General features: G+C 60.0%; 11 protein-coding genes across 11 annotated transcripts; 7 read left to right on the top strand and 4 right to left on the bottom strand.

The window, feature by feature from the left end:
• Positions 1-259: 259 nt before the first annotated feature.
• Positions 260-680, bottom strand: SDRG_17010 (hypothetical protein; the record flags this gene model as incomplete). The annotated part of the gene is made up of 2 exons (XM_008623243.1): positions 260-545; positions 658-680. The coding sequence occupies 2 exons, from the start codon at positions 678-680 to the stop codon at positions 260-262; spliced, it is 309 nt and encodes a 102-aa protein (XP_008621465.1).
• A 1,188-nt stretch (positions 681-1,868) lies between these two features.
• Positions 1,869-2,762, top strand: SDRG_17009 (hypothetical protein). Its single transcript, XM_008623242.1, has one exon. It carries the CDS (start codon positions 1,958-1,960, stop codon positions 2,705-2,707), a length of 750 nt encoding a protein of 249 aa, XP_008621464.1. The 5' UTR covers positions 1,869-1,957; the 3' UTR covers positions 2,708-2,762.
• A 369-nt stretch (positions 2,763-3,131) lies between these two features.
• SDRG_17008 (hypothetical protein) lies at positions 3,132-4,023 on the top strand. The gene is made up of 5 exons (XM_008623241.1): positions 3,132-3,215; positions 3,268-3,355; positions 3,401-3,601; positions 3,648-3,723; positions 3,772-4,023. Exons 1-5 carry the CDS (start codon positions 3,188-3,190, stop codon positions 3,955-3,957), a joined length of 579 nt encoding a protein of 192 aa, XP_008621463.1. The 5' UTR covers positions 3,132-3,187; the 3' UTR covers positions 3,958-4,023.
• On the bottom strand, positions 3,987-5,422 carry SDRG_17007 (hypothetical protein). The gene has a single exon (XM_008623240.1). It carries the CDS (start codon positions 5,381-5,383, stop codon positions 4,025-4,027), a length of 1,359 nt encoding a protein of 452 aa, XP_008621462.1. The 5' UTR covers positions 5,384-5,422; the 3' UTR covers positions 3,987-4,024.
• Positions 5,423-5,629: 207 nt separating this feature from the next.
• SDRG_17006 (hypothetical protein) lies at positions 5,630-6,322 on the top strand (the record flags this gene model as incomplete). The annotated part of the gene is made up of 1 exon (XM_008623239.1): positions 5,630-6,322. The coding sequence occupies one exon, from the start codon at positions 5,630-5,632 to the stop codon at positions 6,320-6,322; it is 693 nt and encodes a 230-aa protein (XP_008621461.1).
• Positions 6,323-6,516: 194 nt separating this feature from the next.
• On the top strand, positions 6,517-7,534 carry SDRG_17005 (hypothetical protein). The gene is made up of 2 exons (XM_008623238.1): positions 6,517-6,825; positions 6,876-7,534. The coding sequence occupies exons 1-2, from the start codon at positions 6,535-6,537 to the stop codon at positions 7,398-7,400; spliced, it is 816 nt and encodes a 271-aa protein (XP_008621460.1). The 5' UTR covers positions 6,517-6,534; the 3' UTR covers positions 7,401-7,534.
• Positions 7,535-7,689: 155 nt separating this feature from the next.
• SDRG_17004 (hypothetical protein) lies at positions 7,690-8,652 on the top strand. The gene is made up of 4 exons (XM_008623237.1): positions 7,690-7,730; positions 7,777-8,008; positions 8,056-8,262; positions 8,314-8,652. The coding sequence occupies exons 1-4, from the start codon at positions 7,717-7,719 to the stop codon at positions 8,623-8,625; spliced, it is 765 nt and encodes a 254-aa protein (XP_008621459.1). The 5' UTR covers positions 7,690-7,716; the 3' UTR covers positions 8,626-8,652.
• Positions 8,653-8,676: 24 nt separating this feature from the next.
• Positions 8,677-11,747, bottom strand: SDRG_17003 (hypothetical protein; the record flags this gene model as incomplete). The annotated part of the gene is made up of 10 exons (XM_008623236.1): positions 8,677-9,464; positions 9,505-9,714; positions 9,770-10,392; positions 10,441-10,708; positions 10,821-10,948; positions 10,995-11,057; positions 11,105-11,249; positions 11,300-11,578; positions 11,620-11,649; positions 11,708-11,747. The coding sequence occupies 10 exons, from the start codon at positions 11,745-11,747 to the stop codon at positions 8,677-8,679; spliced, it is 2,574 nt and encodes an 857-aa protein (XP_008621458.1).
• A 102-nt stretch (positions 11,748-11,849) lies between these two features.
• On the top strand, positions 11,850-13,170 carry SDRG_17002 (hypothetical protein). The gene is made up of 9 exons (XM_008623235.1): positions 11,850-12,010; positions 12,062-12,170; positions 12,219-12,299; positions 12,341-12,367; positions 12,409-12,457; positions 12,506-12,612; positions 12,661-12,751; positions 12,805-12,908; positions 12,949-13,170. The coding sequence occupies exons 1-9, from the start codon at positions 11,907-11,909 to the stop codon at positions 13,114-13,116; spliced, it is 840 nt and encodes a 279-aa protein (XP_008621457.1). The 5' UTR covers positions 11,850-11,906; the 3' UTR covers positions 13,117-13,170.
• A 55-nt stretch (positions 13,171-13,225) lies between these two features.
• SDRG_17001 (hypothetical protein) lies at positions 13,226-16,040 on the bottom strand (the record flags this gene model as incomplete). The annotated part of the gene is made up of 2 exons (XM_008623234.1): positions 13,226-14,116; positions 14,601-16,040. The coding sequence occupies 2 exons, from the start codon at positions 16,038-16,040 to the stop codon at positions 13,226-13,228; spliced, it is 2,331 nt and encodes a 776-aa protein (XP_008621456.1).
• A 354-nt stretch (positions 16,041-16,394) lies between these two features.
• On the top strand, positions 16,395-17,220 carry SDRG_17000 (hypothetical protein; the record flags this gene model as incomplete). The annotated part of the gene is made up of 1 exon (XM_008623233.1): positions 16,395-17,220. A coding segment is annotated over exon 1 (591 nt), but the record flags the coding sequence as incomplete, so codon positions are not given.

Raw genomic sequence — 17,220 nt, 5'->3', positions numbered from 1 at the left:
AAAATCAAAGCGTCCTTGGCTCCACGTTGCTGTGTACGATGGGAAAGGCGACGTGCGGAGCCGTGTGCTCGCGCTTTTGCACGCGGTTTGCCGAGGTTGCGGTGACGGACGCGGAGCGGCAGCATCACTCAAGGGAGGTTTGCAGCGCTGCATATGTGGCGACATTGGTCGTTCGTTGGTACGTGCAGGATATAGCTCTCTAACACCACCGTATGGGTCGTCGTGTCCCACGTCACTGATGCGGTAGCATTCGGAGGACTTAGCAGACCGCGGTCGGGACTCGTTCTCGTCCGAGCCAAGACGACGCAATTGTCGGTGGTATCGAGGCGTAGATAGTGTGGAGCCACGGCAAAGCGGGTGCGGCGTAGAGGCCCGCGTAGAGCGCTGGGTCGACAATGGTGCAGACACGAACGTCCGACAGCGACGCGCTGGCCTCGAGCGTCGCCAAGGCGCTTTGGAGCGTCGCTGGCAACGCTGACGACAGATGGACGCAGTAGACACCGCGCGTCGACGTGGGTTGGAGCCCCAATTTGCGGATATACAAACTAATCATCTACCATCAACTTTAAACTGCAAGGCACGGATCCAACGCGTTCAGATTGGCGCCGGCTCGCACGAGCGCTGAGAGCATGTCGGCGATCGCTCGATAGTGCGCACCCGAGGGCCATGTGCAGTGTCATGCCGCCCTACGACGGCGCCACGTCGTAGAATCCTCGCCACCCGCGCGTTCCTTGGTCACGCGGTTGACGGCCCGCTTCCAGGACGCGTGACACGATCACGTCGATGCCGCGGTAGCACGCATAGTACAAGGCCGAGCACCCGTCGTGCTAAATCGTTGTCAACGCTGCAGTCGAGTGCTGGTAACAGTACGAGTGTTTCGCGTGTACATCGGCTCTGCACGATATCAATAGTAGCGCGCAGTCGCTGGGTCCATGCTCGGTCGCTAGAAGGAGGCCGTCGCGCTATCCTAACAGCAAGTTGGGCATGCATGTTGATCGACTGGTCTTTATACTACCTTGTTGGGGGCGTTGACGTCGAAGGTTGCCGACGCCAAGAGCCTCTCGAGAACGGTGACGTGGCCAGCACTTGCTGACGTAAGCAGCGCCGTATTGCCGCACTAAAGCAAGGGTTACGGGACGTCCAAGGCGAGCTCGTCCACCGAAGCGTCAATCTCATTGGAGAAGTACGCGCTACTGGTCGCAGCCACAACGAGATCCTATCGATGCCGCACGTTAGCGCCTTGAGCAGTACCTCCGTCCCTCGCATGAGCTCAAGGTCCGAATGACACACATGGTATGATAGCCTTGGCGCTTCAATTGTCCGCGGGTGTCCGAGTATCCGGATTCGGATGAAAACCATATGTGTCCATTATAACCGATAGTGAGCCAAACGGTTGACTCCACTCTAGTCGACACCAGAACACGTACCGGTACCATGCTCGCAACTCTAGTGCTTGTAAATCGCTCGTGTCGTAAGAAGCAGTCGCACCAACCTCCTCGCCCCCACGACCACCTCGAGCCGACGACGCACGACACAGGAAGCATGCTGTCACGACCAAGCATCCGGAAACCTAGAGGTCGAGAGAAGGTATGTGGGCAGAATACAAGACGAAGCGACAGTAAGATTTGCCACAACCGTTGGGCTTTGCACCTCCGAGTCAGCATAGCAGAGTCAGCAGGTGTGTCGAGTTCCGTTGCCTTCATCGGCTGCAACCGAGTCACCGGTTCAGCGCCGGCAGATCGCCCGATGTTGCTGTACGTGGTGTCGCATCACTGTGCTAGTCACAGCTAGCTAGCATCGCTGTGAGGCCGCGATGAGAAGAGCACTGCAAAGTCCATTTCCGAAGTAAAAAGTTGGAGAAGAAATCCGTTGCGTTCAAGATCGACCAGATGGTGTACGCGCCCTGTCGCGCAAAGTGCTTGACCGATCGACCGCTCACTTTCGAGGTTTCTGGAGCATGCGTCCTACTAGCCTCCAGATGGCTGCGGCGCTTGCCGTCCTCGCCACGTCTGCGCGCAGATTTGCCTCGTACGCCTCGAACCCGCCGCCGTTCCAGCCGTGGTCGCCGACCGACCCGACCAACATGGCACCGTGCCCAATGCTCAACGCGCTCTCGAACCATGGCGTCTTGCCGCGCAGCAACATCTCGGCCTCGGACCTGCGCTCTGCACTCGGAGCGCTGCAGTGCGACAGCCTCATCCAGCGCATCCTCTCGCGCGATAGCGTCATGGCGCTGGGCCATGGCGGCTTGCTCACGCTCGCCGACCTCGATGTGCACGGCGCGATCGAGCACGATGCGTCGCTCACGCGCCAGGACGCGGCCCTCGGCGACAACACCAAGCTGGACCCGACGCTGCTCGCGGCGTTCCAAGCGATCTCGTCGGACGGCAAGTACATAACAAAGGCGGAGCTCGCGGCCTATCGCCTCGCGCGCGCCGCCGACAGCAAGGCGCGCAACCCGGCATTTCGCTTTGGCGCGCGCGAGCAGGTCGTTGCGTACGCCGAGGCCGCAGTCCTCTTTGTCGCGTTTGAAGACGACTCTGGCGCGATGCGCCTCGATTGGCTCGAGATGTTTTTCGCGCAAGAAAAGCTGCCCTTTGAGTTGGGCTGGACGCTGCGCCACATCTCGCTCTCCCGCGTCCTTCTTGTGGCTGGCGAGCTGCGCAGCTCGGCCTTTGGTGCGGAAGTGTTGGCCATGATCGCCTAAATCAAAGTCTAAGTATTCGTATTCTTATACTAGTATAATGCTATGTGTGTTTGGACTTGGTGTTGAGATCATCGGTCAGCGAGGAGCATGCAGCCGTGCGCTGGATGGCAGGTGGCAGCGCTCTGGGCGGAAGGTCTAGCGTAGCTCTGCCGTTTGCACGAAAACGCGCCAAGGATGGACCTGGAGCACAGGTTCAAGTGAGCGAAGCCGCGGGGTATGGCACTTGACGATTTGTGAGCGCCGCTGCTGGTACTCAGTCCTTGCTGCATACCCTGGGCCCTCGCACGTCCGTCGCCGGGACAAGGTCTCCTGAGTTGCAATCGTCAACGTCCCTCATGTCATCAGGCTTCAGCACTACGCGTACTTACTAGATGCGTGTCAAACTCCCTTTAAGTGCGACGGAACCGGTTCAGAAGCCGGCTGGTTGCGAGCCAATCGGTTGCGGGACGGGAGCGCTGGGACCAATTGAGTTGTCGCGCCATGGCCAAGAACAGCAGCAGCAAGAAGCGTAGACGCTCGCGGTGATGCGCGTCGGCTCATAGTGCGCTGCGCTCTGCTAGAGGACAAGGCGCCCGCGAAGAAGAAGGTGCATGCCAAGCCGACGCTCAAGAAAGGCCAGCCCTTTGCTGCCCTGAGCAAGGGCCACAAGTGCGTCCGATCATTCTACGTAGTGTGATCTCATCCAGCGAGCAGGCGTCCATCGTCGAACGCCGCCAAAGCGACTGTAAACAAGACGGTCCAGCGACCCACCAAGCACCAAGAGCTCCAGCGCAAGCAGCGCCTCGACGAGCAAAAGAACTTTGAAGAGCGGATGAATGCGACCAACCTTCGGAAGGAACGCGCTGCTTCGGCGCCCGCCTTTGTCATGGCGCCACCTACCTTCAGCTTTCTCGGGTACATCTCTATGGTCTCTTGAGCGTACAACGAGACTCTGCTCTAGGGCGAGCAACCCGTTCGTACCGGTGGCTGCGCCGGCACCGACCTCGGCCCTCGATGCGTTCATGCAGCCCCTCATGGTGCGTCTTCCTACCTGCCCAATATCACCGAATCAACAGTGGCGGTAGGCAACCGAGCAGGCGCCCACGGTGGCGCCCGTCCGCGTTCAAGCCCGCGTGTCCAAGCCCAAGAACGTGTTTGCTGCGCTCCAGGACGACGACGACGACGACGAGATGGCGCCGCCGCCGATGCTCTTTCAGATGAAACCTGCGAGCTTCCGGATTGCACCGCCCATGTTTGATCCTGACCTGTAATAGTACTAAGTACCAACTCTCCACGAACGATTCGAATGATGGTGACTCGTCTTTGCCACTGGTGTATTTACTTTTTCTGCACCTGGCGACTCCACTCCGTGAGAAGCATGTCCTTGTCGAGCTGGCGCTGCACCGCAGCTTCGTGTCGCTCGCGCTTGTCTTGTCGGTGGACGTTCTCTAAGAAGAAGCGCTCTTCGTCGCGCTGGACGCGACTCTGCATCTCGTCGCGCCGGGTCTGCGTCGCAACTTGGTCGTCGAGCTGCTTGCGCAGCACAGCTTTTCGAGCTTTTTCCTCGGCTTTGGTGCGCACCTTGGCGGTGGGCAGCACGGTCAGTGGGACGTACGGCTCGGGCAACGGCAGTGCCGCCCGCTGCTTCTCGAGCGTCTGCAGCATCAAAGTCGCTGTCGTCTCGCGCTGCGCCAGCGCCTTCTCGGCGCGCTGCTTGAGCGTTCGATATTCAGTGTTGCGGAACCGGGCGTCATAGTCCTGATCCAGTGTAAGCTTGCGGTCGACGTTGGCCGCTTTCTCTTCGTCTAACCGCTTGTACGCTTGCTCGACAATGAGCCGTTGGACCGCCGACGTCACGGGACTCGCACGCGGGTAGTCAGGAATGAGGAAGCGCGGCAGAATGCTCGGGGCTTCCGTATGCTGCGCTGCAAAGCTGACGAGGGACTCGGACGCGCACTTGACGAGCTGTGGCGACGGCTGCTTGGTGCGTCGCTTGGGCTTTGTTTTGGTGCCGCTCTCAACGGTCACAGTCGGCGCCTCGTCGCGGAGCTTTGGCGTGGCAGTGTGAACGGTAAAGAGCGGGGTCGGGTCACGGACGGGCGTCGGCGCCGGCTTGGCGATACCTGCCATGTGCTCGAGCGTCTCTAGCACGGTGCGCGTTGCGATCGGCGGCGTGTGCACGGCGGGCGATGTCCCACATTGCATCACAAATCCTGGGTCAAAGCGAAAGTGCAAACTCCGGCCGTCGACCGTGATGTGCCCGAGATTTCCAAACGCTATGCGCATCGAGCGCGTGCCCGCCTCGGTCACATCACCCAGTAGCTGAAAGAGGCTCTCGACGATCGACTGCGCTTGGTCCTTCATGACGCTCGCCTCGGCCGCGACCGTCGAGTAGTTGGCGTCGGCGCCGTGGACCGTGAGCGCCGGCAGCGGTCGCTTGGTCACGATGCGCGGGTGCGCCTTCAAAAATTTGTCGGAAAAGAGGAACGCCGGCGCGTCGTCTTTGCCTTTGAGAAAGGTAAACTTGCCAAAGGCCGGGAGAAAGATCGCGCGGTGCTGCTGCAGCTGGCGCGCAATGTACGTGCTCAGGCCACGCCACACAGCTGGCACGTGCGGGGCCAAGCTCTGGTTGTACTCGAACGGCGACGCCTCGAGCAGCTTCTGGCACTCGGCGAGTAGCCCGGCCGGTGCACCCATGTCTCGTCAAGTCGTCGCGCCGGCCTTTTTCCGTAACCGGCTAAATTTAGAGCCACATACTGAGCAAGGCCCGACAACGTTGACAGGCCGTAACCTTGACGTGGTACTCGATAAGAAATACTTACCGACAGCGCGCCTAGCTGGCGCGTCTATCGACGACACGACTAGAAGTGACCTCTCGGCAGTGCGACCGCAGAGTTGAATGCATTCTCGGTTTGTCCTCGAACTTCCCACACTACCTCCACCATGCAACCCTACCTTGCGTACTTCGCACTCCTTCTCGCCACGCTCGTGGACGCGCAGCCCATCTCGGCCATTGGGTACCCGGGCAACCTCTTCTTTGCGCAAGCCTCGACCAGCGCGATCGCCCAAGCGAATGCTTTGCAGCAGGCGAAGAGCAACTTTGCCAACCACGCCGATAGCAACAGCGGCAACGTTGGCATTGCCAAGTCACTCGTGATCGACAGCAACCATGCGAGCCAAGAAGCCAACGACCGCGGCTACCAAGACGCGACCGCACAGAACAATGCGCTTCAGAAGAGCCAGACGCGGACGAATGCGAACGGCGCCGTCCTCTCGCCGTGGGTGCGCCGCCTGGTCGGAAACTGCGGCGGGCTTGGCTGTGGCGGCGGCTGCTTCGGAACGAGCTGCGGCGGCTCGCCATCGGCCTTGTCGGCCGCCAACAAGCAAGCCAGTGCACTCAACCAAGGCGGTACGTTCAACGAAGCGAGCCAAGGCCGCGCCTCAGACGCCCGCCAGCACGCCGACACGCAGCAAATCATCAAGCGCGATATTAACAAGAAGGGCTATGCGAACGCCAACGCCAACTCGGAGTCGAATGCTCACGCGCTCTCCAAGGGCAACTTTTTCGCGGCCAAAAACATTGACCAAAACCAAGTCGTTGTCCAGAACCCGGGCCTCTTTTTGCGCCGTTCGTAGTTGTCAAGCTTGTTGCAGCTGACGCCAACTGGACAGACGTACGCAGCTAGTAGGCTCATTAGTAGCTGTCGACTACAATTGTAGCTAAACTGTGCCAAGAACAAAGAACTCGATTCACAGATCGGCATAAAATCTATTTTTAGCCATTGCGTCGAAAATATGTCGGCACTTTTTGGCGTCAATTTGCGACGACACACAAATTTGCAAACACGATGCAGCGAGCCGCATGGGTCGATGCCCACTGCCACCTCCAGGACCCGCGCCTCCACGCCAGCATTAGCGATGTGCTCACCCGCGCTGCTCGGGACGGCGTCGTCGCCATCAGCTCGTGCGCCTGCACCGAGGCCGAGTGGGCGCGTTGGCCAGCCTTTGCTGTGGCCCACGCAGCAACGTCCGTGCAGCTCCTGCCGGCCTTTGGCATCCATCCGTGGTTTGCCGGCGATGTGTCGGTGGCGTACTTGGACGTATTAGAGGCGACCTTGCGGCTGCATCCCACGGCCAGCGTACGCTTGTTGTCTTCCTGACCATGCCAGCGAATCGTGCTTGATCCTAGGTGGGCGAAATCGGGCTGTGCAAGAGCCGACGCGGGGCCGCCGTGCCCATGGCGATCCAAGACGCGCGCTTCCGTGAGCAGCTGCAGCTCGCTGCTCGTCTCGAGCGACCTGTCGTCGTGCATTGCGTCGGCGCGTACGGCAAAGTGCTGGAAGCGCTCACACTGATTCCGCAGCCACGGCCTGTGATTCTACATTCGTTTGGCGGGGCAACCGAAATGGTTCGGTCGTTTGCTCGTTTGAAGCAAACGCGCGTGTACTTTTCGATTGCGGCCAAGCTCATGGGCAGCAAGAAGGCCTCGGATATGCTGCGCGCGATTCCGATCGAGCGTCTTCTCTTGGAGACCGACGCGCCCGACCAGCTGCCGCTTGAGCTAGCGCACGAAGCCGAGCTGAACGAGCCAAGCGTCTTGCCCCGCGTCGCTGTCGCGCTCGCAGCCACGCTGCACTTGCCGCTGGAAGCGCTTGCGGCGCAAACGACCAAGAACGCTCTCGAGGCGTATGGCGTCCAAAGGGGCTGTCAATAGCGTATTGTCGTTTCTCAGTACCAAGTAGTCTGGACCTTGTCGCTATCACGAGCTCATGTCAACGACTCACATGCGGCGACTGAGGTATCGACTGAAAGAATAGATAAATAATGTATCAGAATCGTCGCTGCACCCGGTGGTACAACGCTTTGATGGCCAAGTTGTCACGACCATTATTGTGCAATCAGCAATTTTCGGGTATTTTTCCCGAATTGCATGTCCTGTCGAAACTTATTTTTCGCCAAGCCTCTAAGAATCGATATGATATCAACTCCCGAAGAGAGTCCCAGTTTTTTGTCCACCAATTGCCAGCGCGATGAGCGGGCCGAGGTGCGTCGCCGCCGATGGAACCCGCGGGCGCTCATGGCTTGCGTAGCCAAGATGCCGACGTCATGCCCTCCTTCTTCCTCGACCCGAGCGGCCACTTGGTGCATGACAAGGCGTCCGAGGAAGACACGAGCAGCCCCGTCAAGTCGACCCACGCGTACATGCCACTCCAAAACTACCAGACGCCATGGGAGGGCAATGGCCTCGACCACCAGTACCAGTCGCTTCGCCGGCGAAATGGCGCTGCGCCTACAGAGCCGACGTCCACGTCGATTCCTACGGTACGTGACTCTTGCCTGCATGGCGTCGCACGACCATTTTTAAACAGGCGTCGCTCTTTGGCTCGCTCTCGGCGCGGCTCGACCAGGCGAGGCCAGTGGACCAGCCGGCGCCGGCGACCACACAGAGCGCCTTTTCGTTTCCGAGCCTTCGGGCGCAAGAGTGGGGCGTCGACGAGCAGTACTGGATCACAGTGTTTGGCTTCTCGGCCGTCGACATGGAGGCCATCTTGAAGCACTTTCAGTCCATTGGCGATGTATGCTTCCTCGATGCATGCTCTTTATCATAGCTCATGTCTCTCTCGTAGGCGGTGCAGTATCGCTACGGGCGCGGCAACTGGCTGTATGTGCGGTACCGGACCCGTCTCCAAGCCGAGAAGGCGCTCGGCGAGTCGGGCGCGACGCTTGGCGGCACCGTCATGATTGGTGTCAAGCGCTGCTTGGTGTCTGAGATGGACGCCGACACGCCGGCGCACCAAGGTAGCACGTCGTCGACGACGCCGGCGCCGCTGCTGTCGCGGGAACTGCAAGTCGCGCCGTGCGACGACGACTTTATGGAGCCACCGCGCCGCCAGACCAACTTTTGCTCGCGGCTGCTTCGCTTCCTCTTTAACGTGTAAATCCTCCTACTGCATTCCGCACGACAAGCCGCGTTTCGCAGCCTGCATCTTCTAGACATGGGCGTCATCGTCCATCTCGTCGTCATCGTCAATCGCGTCGTCGACGATGTCATCGCCGGGGGTATTGTCGCTGTCGCTCAAGAGTGGCTTGTGCAGCGACGAGAGCACGCGCTTGACCTGGTCCGTGCGATCGACATGTCGGCGCAAGATGCGAGGCGGGTGCCACACGGACGACGACGGCGACCGCGTCGAGTAGTTGTACGAGTCGGTCTCGGGCGCAGCGTCGTCGTCGAGGCCTTTGAGCCGGCGGCAGAGACGCCAGCAGCGCGCACAGTGCTCTGCCTCGAGCTCACGGCGCGTGATGATGCCCCGGACGTTGTTGTGCCGGTTGACGACGATGAGGTGGCGCAAGCCCGAGCTGCGAAAGAGTCGGTACGCGCGCGTGAACGGCGCCTCTTCTTGGACCACGAACGGTGTCTGGTTCATGTACGGCGTGAGGTCGACCCACGCGTCCCGGTGCGCGTCGAGGAGCGTGTAGGCTGGCCCGTTGGGCGCGTCGACCGGCGCTGGGTGCGGGTAGTGCGGGTAGTTGGCTTCCATGTCCCTGTAGCTCAAGCAGTCGGCGTCGGTCGTTGGCGTCGATGTTGATGTGACAGACGGTCGTGGGTGGCGAGAGAACGGCGTCGGCTTGGCAAGCGAATAGTCATGTCGCAACAGAAGCACGTCGAGCTGCTTGCGCAAGATGACGCCGGCAAAGAACTTGGTGCCGAACGTCGGGTCTTCAACGACGACCGGAAACCCATTGTGGGTCGTATGACACAGCAAATCGTAGATGGCGCCTATGGCCAAGTGAGCTAGAAACGCAGCAGCACGACGCACCGGCGCGCTCGACCGTGCGCAGGCACTTGGGATGCCGTGTCATGACATGCTTGACGCGGAGGTGGGACCCCTGCAGCGGCGGGTCCCAATCCAAAAACGGAATGTGCCGCAGGTGAATGTGAATGTCGTAGATGCCATGGTTGAAGTAGTTGCCGACCCACCGCGCCGAGAAGAGCGTCACGATGAGCGGGAGACCGTACTCAATGTTGCCTAGTCATGGATCGTCATGTCGCAAAATTGCATTTGTAAACGAAACCAAACACACCGGTGCACTCGAGCAGGATGACTGTGAGCGAGATCGTCATGCGTGTGACGCCGCCGAGCATCGCGGCGCTGCCAATGAGCCCGTACACGCGCGGGTCGATCGTCTTGGCGTGCAAAGCTGCTGTGATCGCGTTGATGATGCGCGTCCACAGCCGGCCGTACGCTGCGCCCGTCAAGAGCGCGGGGATGAAGAGACCGCTCGGGACCTTGAGGCCATACGTCCAGCACGACGCAAGGAGCGAGAGGCCCCAAAAGAGTACGAGGTTGTTGACGTCAAACGTTTCCGGCGGCGCGTGGAAGAGGTGGCGGATCGCGGTCTCGCCCGGCGCCAAGAGAAGACTCGCCAAGTCGTTGTAGTACGCGGGCGGGCAGTAAAAGCGAACCAAATCGTGCGCATACGGGTACTCGTCGTCGTCGTTGCTCACTGCATTTTGCCATGGCCGGCGCCACGGCAAGAGCGTGTCCCACCACGACGAGACGAGCGGCTCGATCGGCGTCTTCGGAAGCCGGTGGCACGTCCCAAACGTAAAGCTGATCCAAAAGCTCATGCAAGTGATGGCCCCCGAGATAAGAATCGCTTCGAGCAGCCACACGCACTTGGTTTGGATCCAGCGGGCGCGAAACCTAGCAGCAGACGTTGCTTGGGACAGTTGCTTCAGGGGTAGGGTATACCGTGCCATGCGCGTGTTGAGCGCGTTGAAGAAGGCGCCTTGGACGCCGCCGCCCGCGCCCATCAAGATGAAGATCGGGATCTCCCACACCTGGTACGTCGAGAGCGTGAACGGGCCAAAGGTAAACGTGCCCGACTGGGACCCGAGCGTGCCCCACGAGTGGCCGGCCTCGTTGCCCAGGCCGGAAATGAAAAACGCCAAGGTAAATGTCGACACCATGGCGCAAAAGAGCGTGCGCCACGTGAGGGTTTGGTTCCAAAATGACGCGCCTACGCAAGTACGGAGGCGATTTGAGTGGATTTTGCCGAATTTTGCAGAAGTTTGCAGAAGTTTGCCGATTTTTGCCGATTTTTGCCGTTGAAATACTGAAATGTACAGTACCTTCTTCGAGGACAAAGAGGACACCGCCGATGGGCGCACCAAAGGCCGCGGCGACGCCCGCTGCCGCACCGCACGATAGGAAATCGCGCTTCTCGCGGTCGTTCCGGAAGCCCGCAAAGTAGGTAAAACTACACGTTAAAGTCCATGCGATACGTCAAACACGCAATATTGGACCTGGTATCGTAGCCCCACGTTGAAGACTTGCCTTGGGAGATCCCCGCCGCAATTATGGCCCCGCTAATTTGACGCGTTTTTTTAATTTGACGCAACATGGCCAAGGATACCTGTGGATCATCGGTCCTTCCTTCCCGACGGGCAACCCGCCCGAGACTGCGCAGATGGTCCCGATTAGCTTGCAGCATAGCGTCCGGAAGCGCAACATGCGTGGGATCTTGACGCCATTGAGCATCGACTTGATCTCCGAGATGCCTACGCAGTCGCATCCGTCGCATGGATGCTGATGGAGGAGAGCATGGTACCCGAGCCCGCGGCCACGGGCTCGCCAAAGATCGTGAGCGACGTCGCGAGTAGGACGAGAACCATGTTGAAGCCTAGCACGACGCTAAAGACGAGCGTCGGAGGCCCGGCCGCGATGTAGTGGTCGATGAGGTCGCGCTTGACGTGCGCAAGCGTCTGCGTGCAGAGGAGGAGCACGATGCCAGCCAAGGCCGTGATGAGCCCCGCGACGAGTGTGAGGACCCACCGCACGACGATCGATCGGCTCTTCTCGCGGCCATCGCGGTACTTGTAGCCAAAGCCTACATGGCCATGCTAGCCGCGTCGCGCGGTGCCATCGTACCTGACTTGTTGACGACGCTCTCAAACATGTCTAGCATGGGCGCAGCATGCCATGAGCATCGTCTTCCTCGCAGGCTCCATGCGCCTACCGTAGTCGAGGCTCTCCATCTCCTTGGCGGCCTGCTGCATGGCGCCGGATGCTCCGCAAAGGCTCTTCTTGGATCTGCTGACGATGGTCTTGGCCAATCCGAACTTCGAAGAAGAAATCTCGGCCAATCATATCGCGGCTACGTCGTGACGCCACTTGGTTTCACAAGATCGAAGCGTCGTGCGAGAAGACCGAGGAGCATGGAGCCGACGCCCGTGAAGCTCACGATGCAGCTCATCCGCAAGAGCATGCAGCTGCGCCCGGAAACGGCGATCGACGATGGCCTCGCCGTCGAAGGCGACGAGTACGTGCATGCGATGCATTTTGGCAGGCTATAAGCCAAGCACGCTGCTAGGGTCGAGCACCTCTTGACGCGCAACGTGCTGCGCCTCGACTGGCTCGGCATTGGCAAGATCGAGAACCTCGATGCGTTCACGCACGTTCGCGAGCTCTATCTGCAGCACGTACGACAACGATATACCTGCCTCGCCAGCGAAGCACATGTGGGGTAGAATGCCATCCAAGTGCTCGAAAACCTCGAGCTGCATACGAACCTCGACTTCCTTGCGCTCTCGCACAACCGCATCTCGACAGTTCGCTCTCATGTTACGAAGCCGAGCTAAGCGCGCACTAGGTGGCCAACATTGCATGTCTGGCCAAGGTACCGTTGTCATCCGGGGATGTGCTTCGATACCGTTGTAGCTCAAGTTTCTCGACCTCTCGTTCAACGCCCTAACAGCGCTCGACCTTGGTAAAGACAGCGACAACATACCAAAAAGGAAGCTAATAGTGCTGATAGACGAGCTTCCGCGCGGCCTGCGGGTGCTACGACTCGCAGGCAACCCGTGGGCGGAAGCCACCGCCAACTACGCCGAGCTGTGCTTTGACCGCCTTCCTTTGCTGCATGTACGCACCGTAGTCATGCTTTGAGAATGGACGATGCACGCGCGCTAGACATGCGACGGGTACACGCGCAATGTGCCCGCGCCGCACAGCCCGCCCCACGCGCATCGGGACCGCCACGCAGCGCTGGCCGACGACACATGTACATATGAGCGGGTCGATGCCCGACGCGTCATCACTCACCGGCGGAGCTAGTGCTTGACGATGCGGCACCGCGCGATCACGTGAAGAAGCACAAGGAGCTCTTGAGCCAAGAGCACCGCAACAAGATGCAAGAGCTCCACGATGGCTTGCAGCAGGTACGGTTCACCGACCGACTCGATTTGACTCTGTCTCTAGACGCGCAGTGCGATTGTCGAGCGGTCCACGGAGCGGCTGCGCGAGAAGCGCAAGAAGCTCCAAGAAGAGACGCAAGCGCACTTGCACGCGGCGGCGTCGCACGTCGAGCAGCTTCATGTGCAGCATGCAGCGTGGCGCAAGGAGCAGCTCCAAGCGCATCAAGCCTAAGTCCTTTGAATACAGTGCATGTATGTCCAAATACAGTGCATTGATGTCCAAATACAGTGCATTGATGTCCAAAGGTAAGTGCATTGATGTCATGAATCTGCGCCAAACCCTAGTTCGTCTTGGTCTTTTTTGACGATGCGGTGGTGGCCCGTGGCGGGCTCGGACGGTGGCGCGAGACAGCAACGACGACCACGACCACGAGGGCCGTCCAGAGCAGCCCCGCCAAGATGTTCCAGTCGCACACGCCCTGCAGCGGGTAGGTCAAGCATACAGTCGGCTTCGTTGCGACATTGCTGCTGTCGTCGTGGTCCCATGGCACGTGCGCGTGCGCTTCTCTGGCTTCCATAAGCTGCGCGCGGACCTGCTGCTTGATAAGCTCGTCCATTTCGGCTTGGCTGGGGTACCGCGAACGCACGCGACGCTGCGGCACATCGTAGTCGTCCTCGTCATCTTCGTAGACCACGCGCCGGCGCTGCCCACGCGATCGCCGCGGCGGCGCTTCGTCGTAGATGTCCTCATCATTATCGTCGTCGTAGCTTGGCGCTTGGCGGTACGCCTGTCGGCGCTGTCGGTGCTCGCGGTGTGGCTCGCGGTTATGCTGCGGCGGTTGCTCTTGCCGCTGGTGCTGACGCGGTGCATGGTCGTGTTGCCGGTCGCCATGGCGGGCTGGCGCAGGCTTTGTCGGTGGCGCCACGCATTCGTGGTCATTCTCGTCCTCGCACTTGGGCTGCTCGGGCGCTTGGGCGCGCTGCACGGGGCGAAATCGCGCGTCAATGTCCCGCATGGACTTCTCGGCGGCCTCAAACTCTTCCAGCATCATGCGCTGCATCTCGTCATGCGCGGCCGCGATGGCCGGGTGCTCCTTCTGGAAGATCTCGATCGCCGAAAGGGTGCTATCAAAGACGACGCCGTCGTCGCTGACGTCGACGCCACGCTCGCTGCCCATGGCGCCGGCCATGGCCACTGCCAGCAGCGCGGAGAGCGAGAGCATGCGCATCGTCTGCATCGCTGTTTGCAAAGTGCGATCTTTCGAGCAGCTTTCGAAGCTATGGCTTGCGCCGTGTGATTGGTTCAAATTCGACTCGTTCGACGTTTTTCGACGAATTGCGTTGCAGGAAATGTTGCACTTTCTTTTTTCGAAGCTGTGGCGCAGGCCGCCCGGGCAATGGCGCTGGCGCTGGACGAGCGAGCCTCTCGCCAGCGCTGCGCTGCACGCCCGATAGCAAACTATTGTCTTTTGATGACTTTGAAAGGGTAGAATTCCTTTCAAGGACAGATACGGATCATACATTTACCAAGTACAATCGAATTGCGTCCTTCCGACACCCAAGTCGCGCCACCAAGCGGCGGCGGGCTTGCATGTTAGCACGGTAGCGATGCGAGGAAGGGCACGTGGTCTCCGTCCTAGACCTTAGGACTGCGTTTCTCAAGTGTACTTGCAGCGAGCTTAGCGAAATGCTTGCATTGGATGTTTAAGACCTGACTCGGCTATCGAGCGACTGGGCGCTCTCCTCCATGCACAGCGCGACACCTTTCTGCAGCGCGATCGTCTTGAGCTGTTGGCGATATAACTTGAGTTGGTCGTCGTCCATGTCACTGGTGACGCTCACATTCGTGCTCGTCGCAGCGGCCTCCAGAAGGCGTTTCCAGCCGTGAAACCCGAACGAGACCGACACCAGTTCGAGCGTAAAGTGATCTGGCGCATCGACGAAGCTCAGTGCCATCGCAAGCGTCGACATGGCGTCGTCACCCAAAGCGCAAGCTTCGATGGCCACGGTGTGCGTACCACCCCGGATCCAGCGACGCAGTGCGCGGCCAAAAGCACCCAACTGCTGCGCAATGGTCATGCAGTTTGTCCAGTCGACGGCTTCGAGAGCTTCTGAGCGCGCGAGCCAGTCCACCAGCTGCCCGAACGCGCCGTTCACGAACGAACACGACTCGAAGCGGGCTTCGCGTAACGTTGACGAGGCCGTCGCGATCGACGGTACATGCAGCGTGACGTGGCACAGCGAGAGCTCGTCCAACGCGGTCAATGACTGCAGAGCCGCCAGACTGCAGTGCAGATCCCCGGCAACGGCGCCCGAGAGATCGAGCACCTCTAGCTTGGACGCATTTACCAACGATAGGAGCCGGTCCATGTAGCCTTGGTCGAGCGACGACTTTATCGCGAGGTGCGTCACATGCTGCAGCGGCGTCGCCCTCGCCACAAAGCTGCACAGAAGGCTGTCGCATTCGGTCAATACAAGGCTCGTGAGGCTCGGTGCAGTTGCGAGCGCAAGCGCGAGGGTGTCGGTGTGCGTCGCGCTCGAGTCTAAGGCGCGAATACCCACATGCATCGCATGCCCGGATGCAAGCCAAGGTAGCAGTGCATCCGGCCAGTCGGCACCGTCCAAGCGCAGCTCCAGCCGCGTGATGCGAAACGGCGATGCCAAGAGGCGTGGCAGCACGCTCGCGTCGTCCGAGAGAACCAACGAGCGGACATTTGTGCACAAGTAGAGCAGTCGGTGGCCCTCGTCGTCGTCTCCACCAGTCGCGCAGAGCTCCAAATGCTCGACCTTGCTCGCCCACTCGGCCAGAAACGCGCAAAACGGGATAGCAAACGACGAGGTCGCTGATGCGCTGCGCCAGGCGTCGCTGTACGAGAGGCTTTCGATATGAAGAGACGGGAAGAGAGGCATCGCAGCCTTGACGAGAGGAATCATGGCGTCGTCGATGGCCCAGCCGAGGGCGGAATGCGGCCAGACGCGGGCGCCGCCGACAATAAGCTGGAGAAGCGCAGCCAAAGGCGGTGAGCGCGAGGTCCGAGGCAGCGCGTTGAGAAATGCAGCCACGTCGGATTGCAAAGCGAAGCACTGGACGATGCAAACGAGCGCACGAGGTGCGTCGACGACCGAGGCCGGCGCTAACTGCACGCGTTTGGCCATGCCTCTCGAAATCTCGAAATTTCATTGGACACAAATGCGATTTGAGGCTGCCATAAATCGGAATTGCGACGACCTAAAATGTGGCGTAGTTCATCGAGCTGGTCTCATCGGTAAGGTGTTTTTCGCTATCGTCAAGGCCACAAGTTTACTGTTTTACCATCGTTTACTCGGTGACGCTGCATTGACGAGTGTGTGGTGGCGTCGACAGCTTGGCGACGTAGTGTTGTAGCCTGGATACCGGTGGGCTCTTGCGCGCTGCCACGTATAGGGATATTAACGCTGCACATTCAAATTTGGTGTAAAATTACTTCTTCACACGGGCAATCAACGCCTTGAAAATATTTTCGGCCATTGGCTTTTCGGAACCAGCGACGCCGAGCGTGGCAGCCCGAGCGACGAGAGCGATGGAGCCTCCGAGACCGCAAAAGCGCGCCGCTTCGAGCACCTTTGCCACGACGCAGCCTCGCAGATCACGCCTCTCCAGCGTGCGATACAAACTCCAAGTACACGGCGCGCGGCGATGGCTTGAACGCCTTTACAGCCCTCGACGGCGCAAGTGATCTTGATGCTTCAGAAAACGAATTCGCATGTCCCTCTACGACCCGCTCTACCACCAGAAGCGAGCTGCAAAGCTCGCTGAGGCCAAGTTGGCGGCCGAAGATGCTCTTATGCGTAAGCCAAGCCCGACGGCGGCGACGAACCTTGGTTCGCGTGCCACCGCGTTCGGGCGCAGCAAGACCCCGACGGTTGTCCGCCAGCGCGCGGCTCCAACTGTCCCGGTGACTGCGCGATCGACGATTCGGTCGACGCAAACGCCCGCCACGACGGCGGTGCAACCTCTGACGGCAAGCAGCCGCACCTCGACCACCGCCGCGCAGCGTCGCACACCGGTGACGAGCGTCGCGACTGCTCCGTCAAGTACCACCACGGATGCCACGCCTGCTAGCGCGGCATCGACGACCACGACTGAGGCGATCCTCGGTCAGCTGCGTTCGGAAGTTGCTACTCTCCAAGCGCAGGTCGTCATCCTCCAAGCCAGCCTCGACGCGTCGATGGACACGGCCAAGACACGCACCTCGGAGCTTGATCTTGCCCATGCCCAGCACGACGCTGATCTCGAGACGCTTGGAACTCAACTTCAGGCCTCGCGGGATGTCGTTGCGCATCTCGAGGAATCACT

This window comes from Saprolegnia diclina (assembly GCF_000281045.1).
Source record: "Saprolegnia diclina VS20 unplaced genomic scaffold supercont1.177, whole genome shotgun sequence".
Classification (NCBI taxonomy): Eukaryota; Oomycota; class Saprolegniomycetes; order Saprolegniales; family Saprolegniaceae; genus Saprolegnia; species Saprolegnia diclina.
This window is presented reverse-complemented; position numbering and strand designations above follow the sequence as displayed.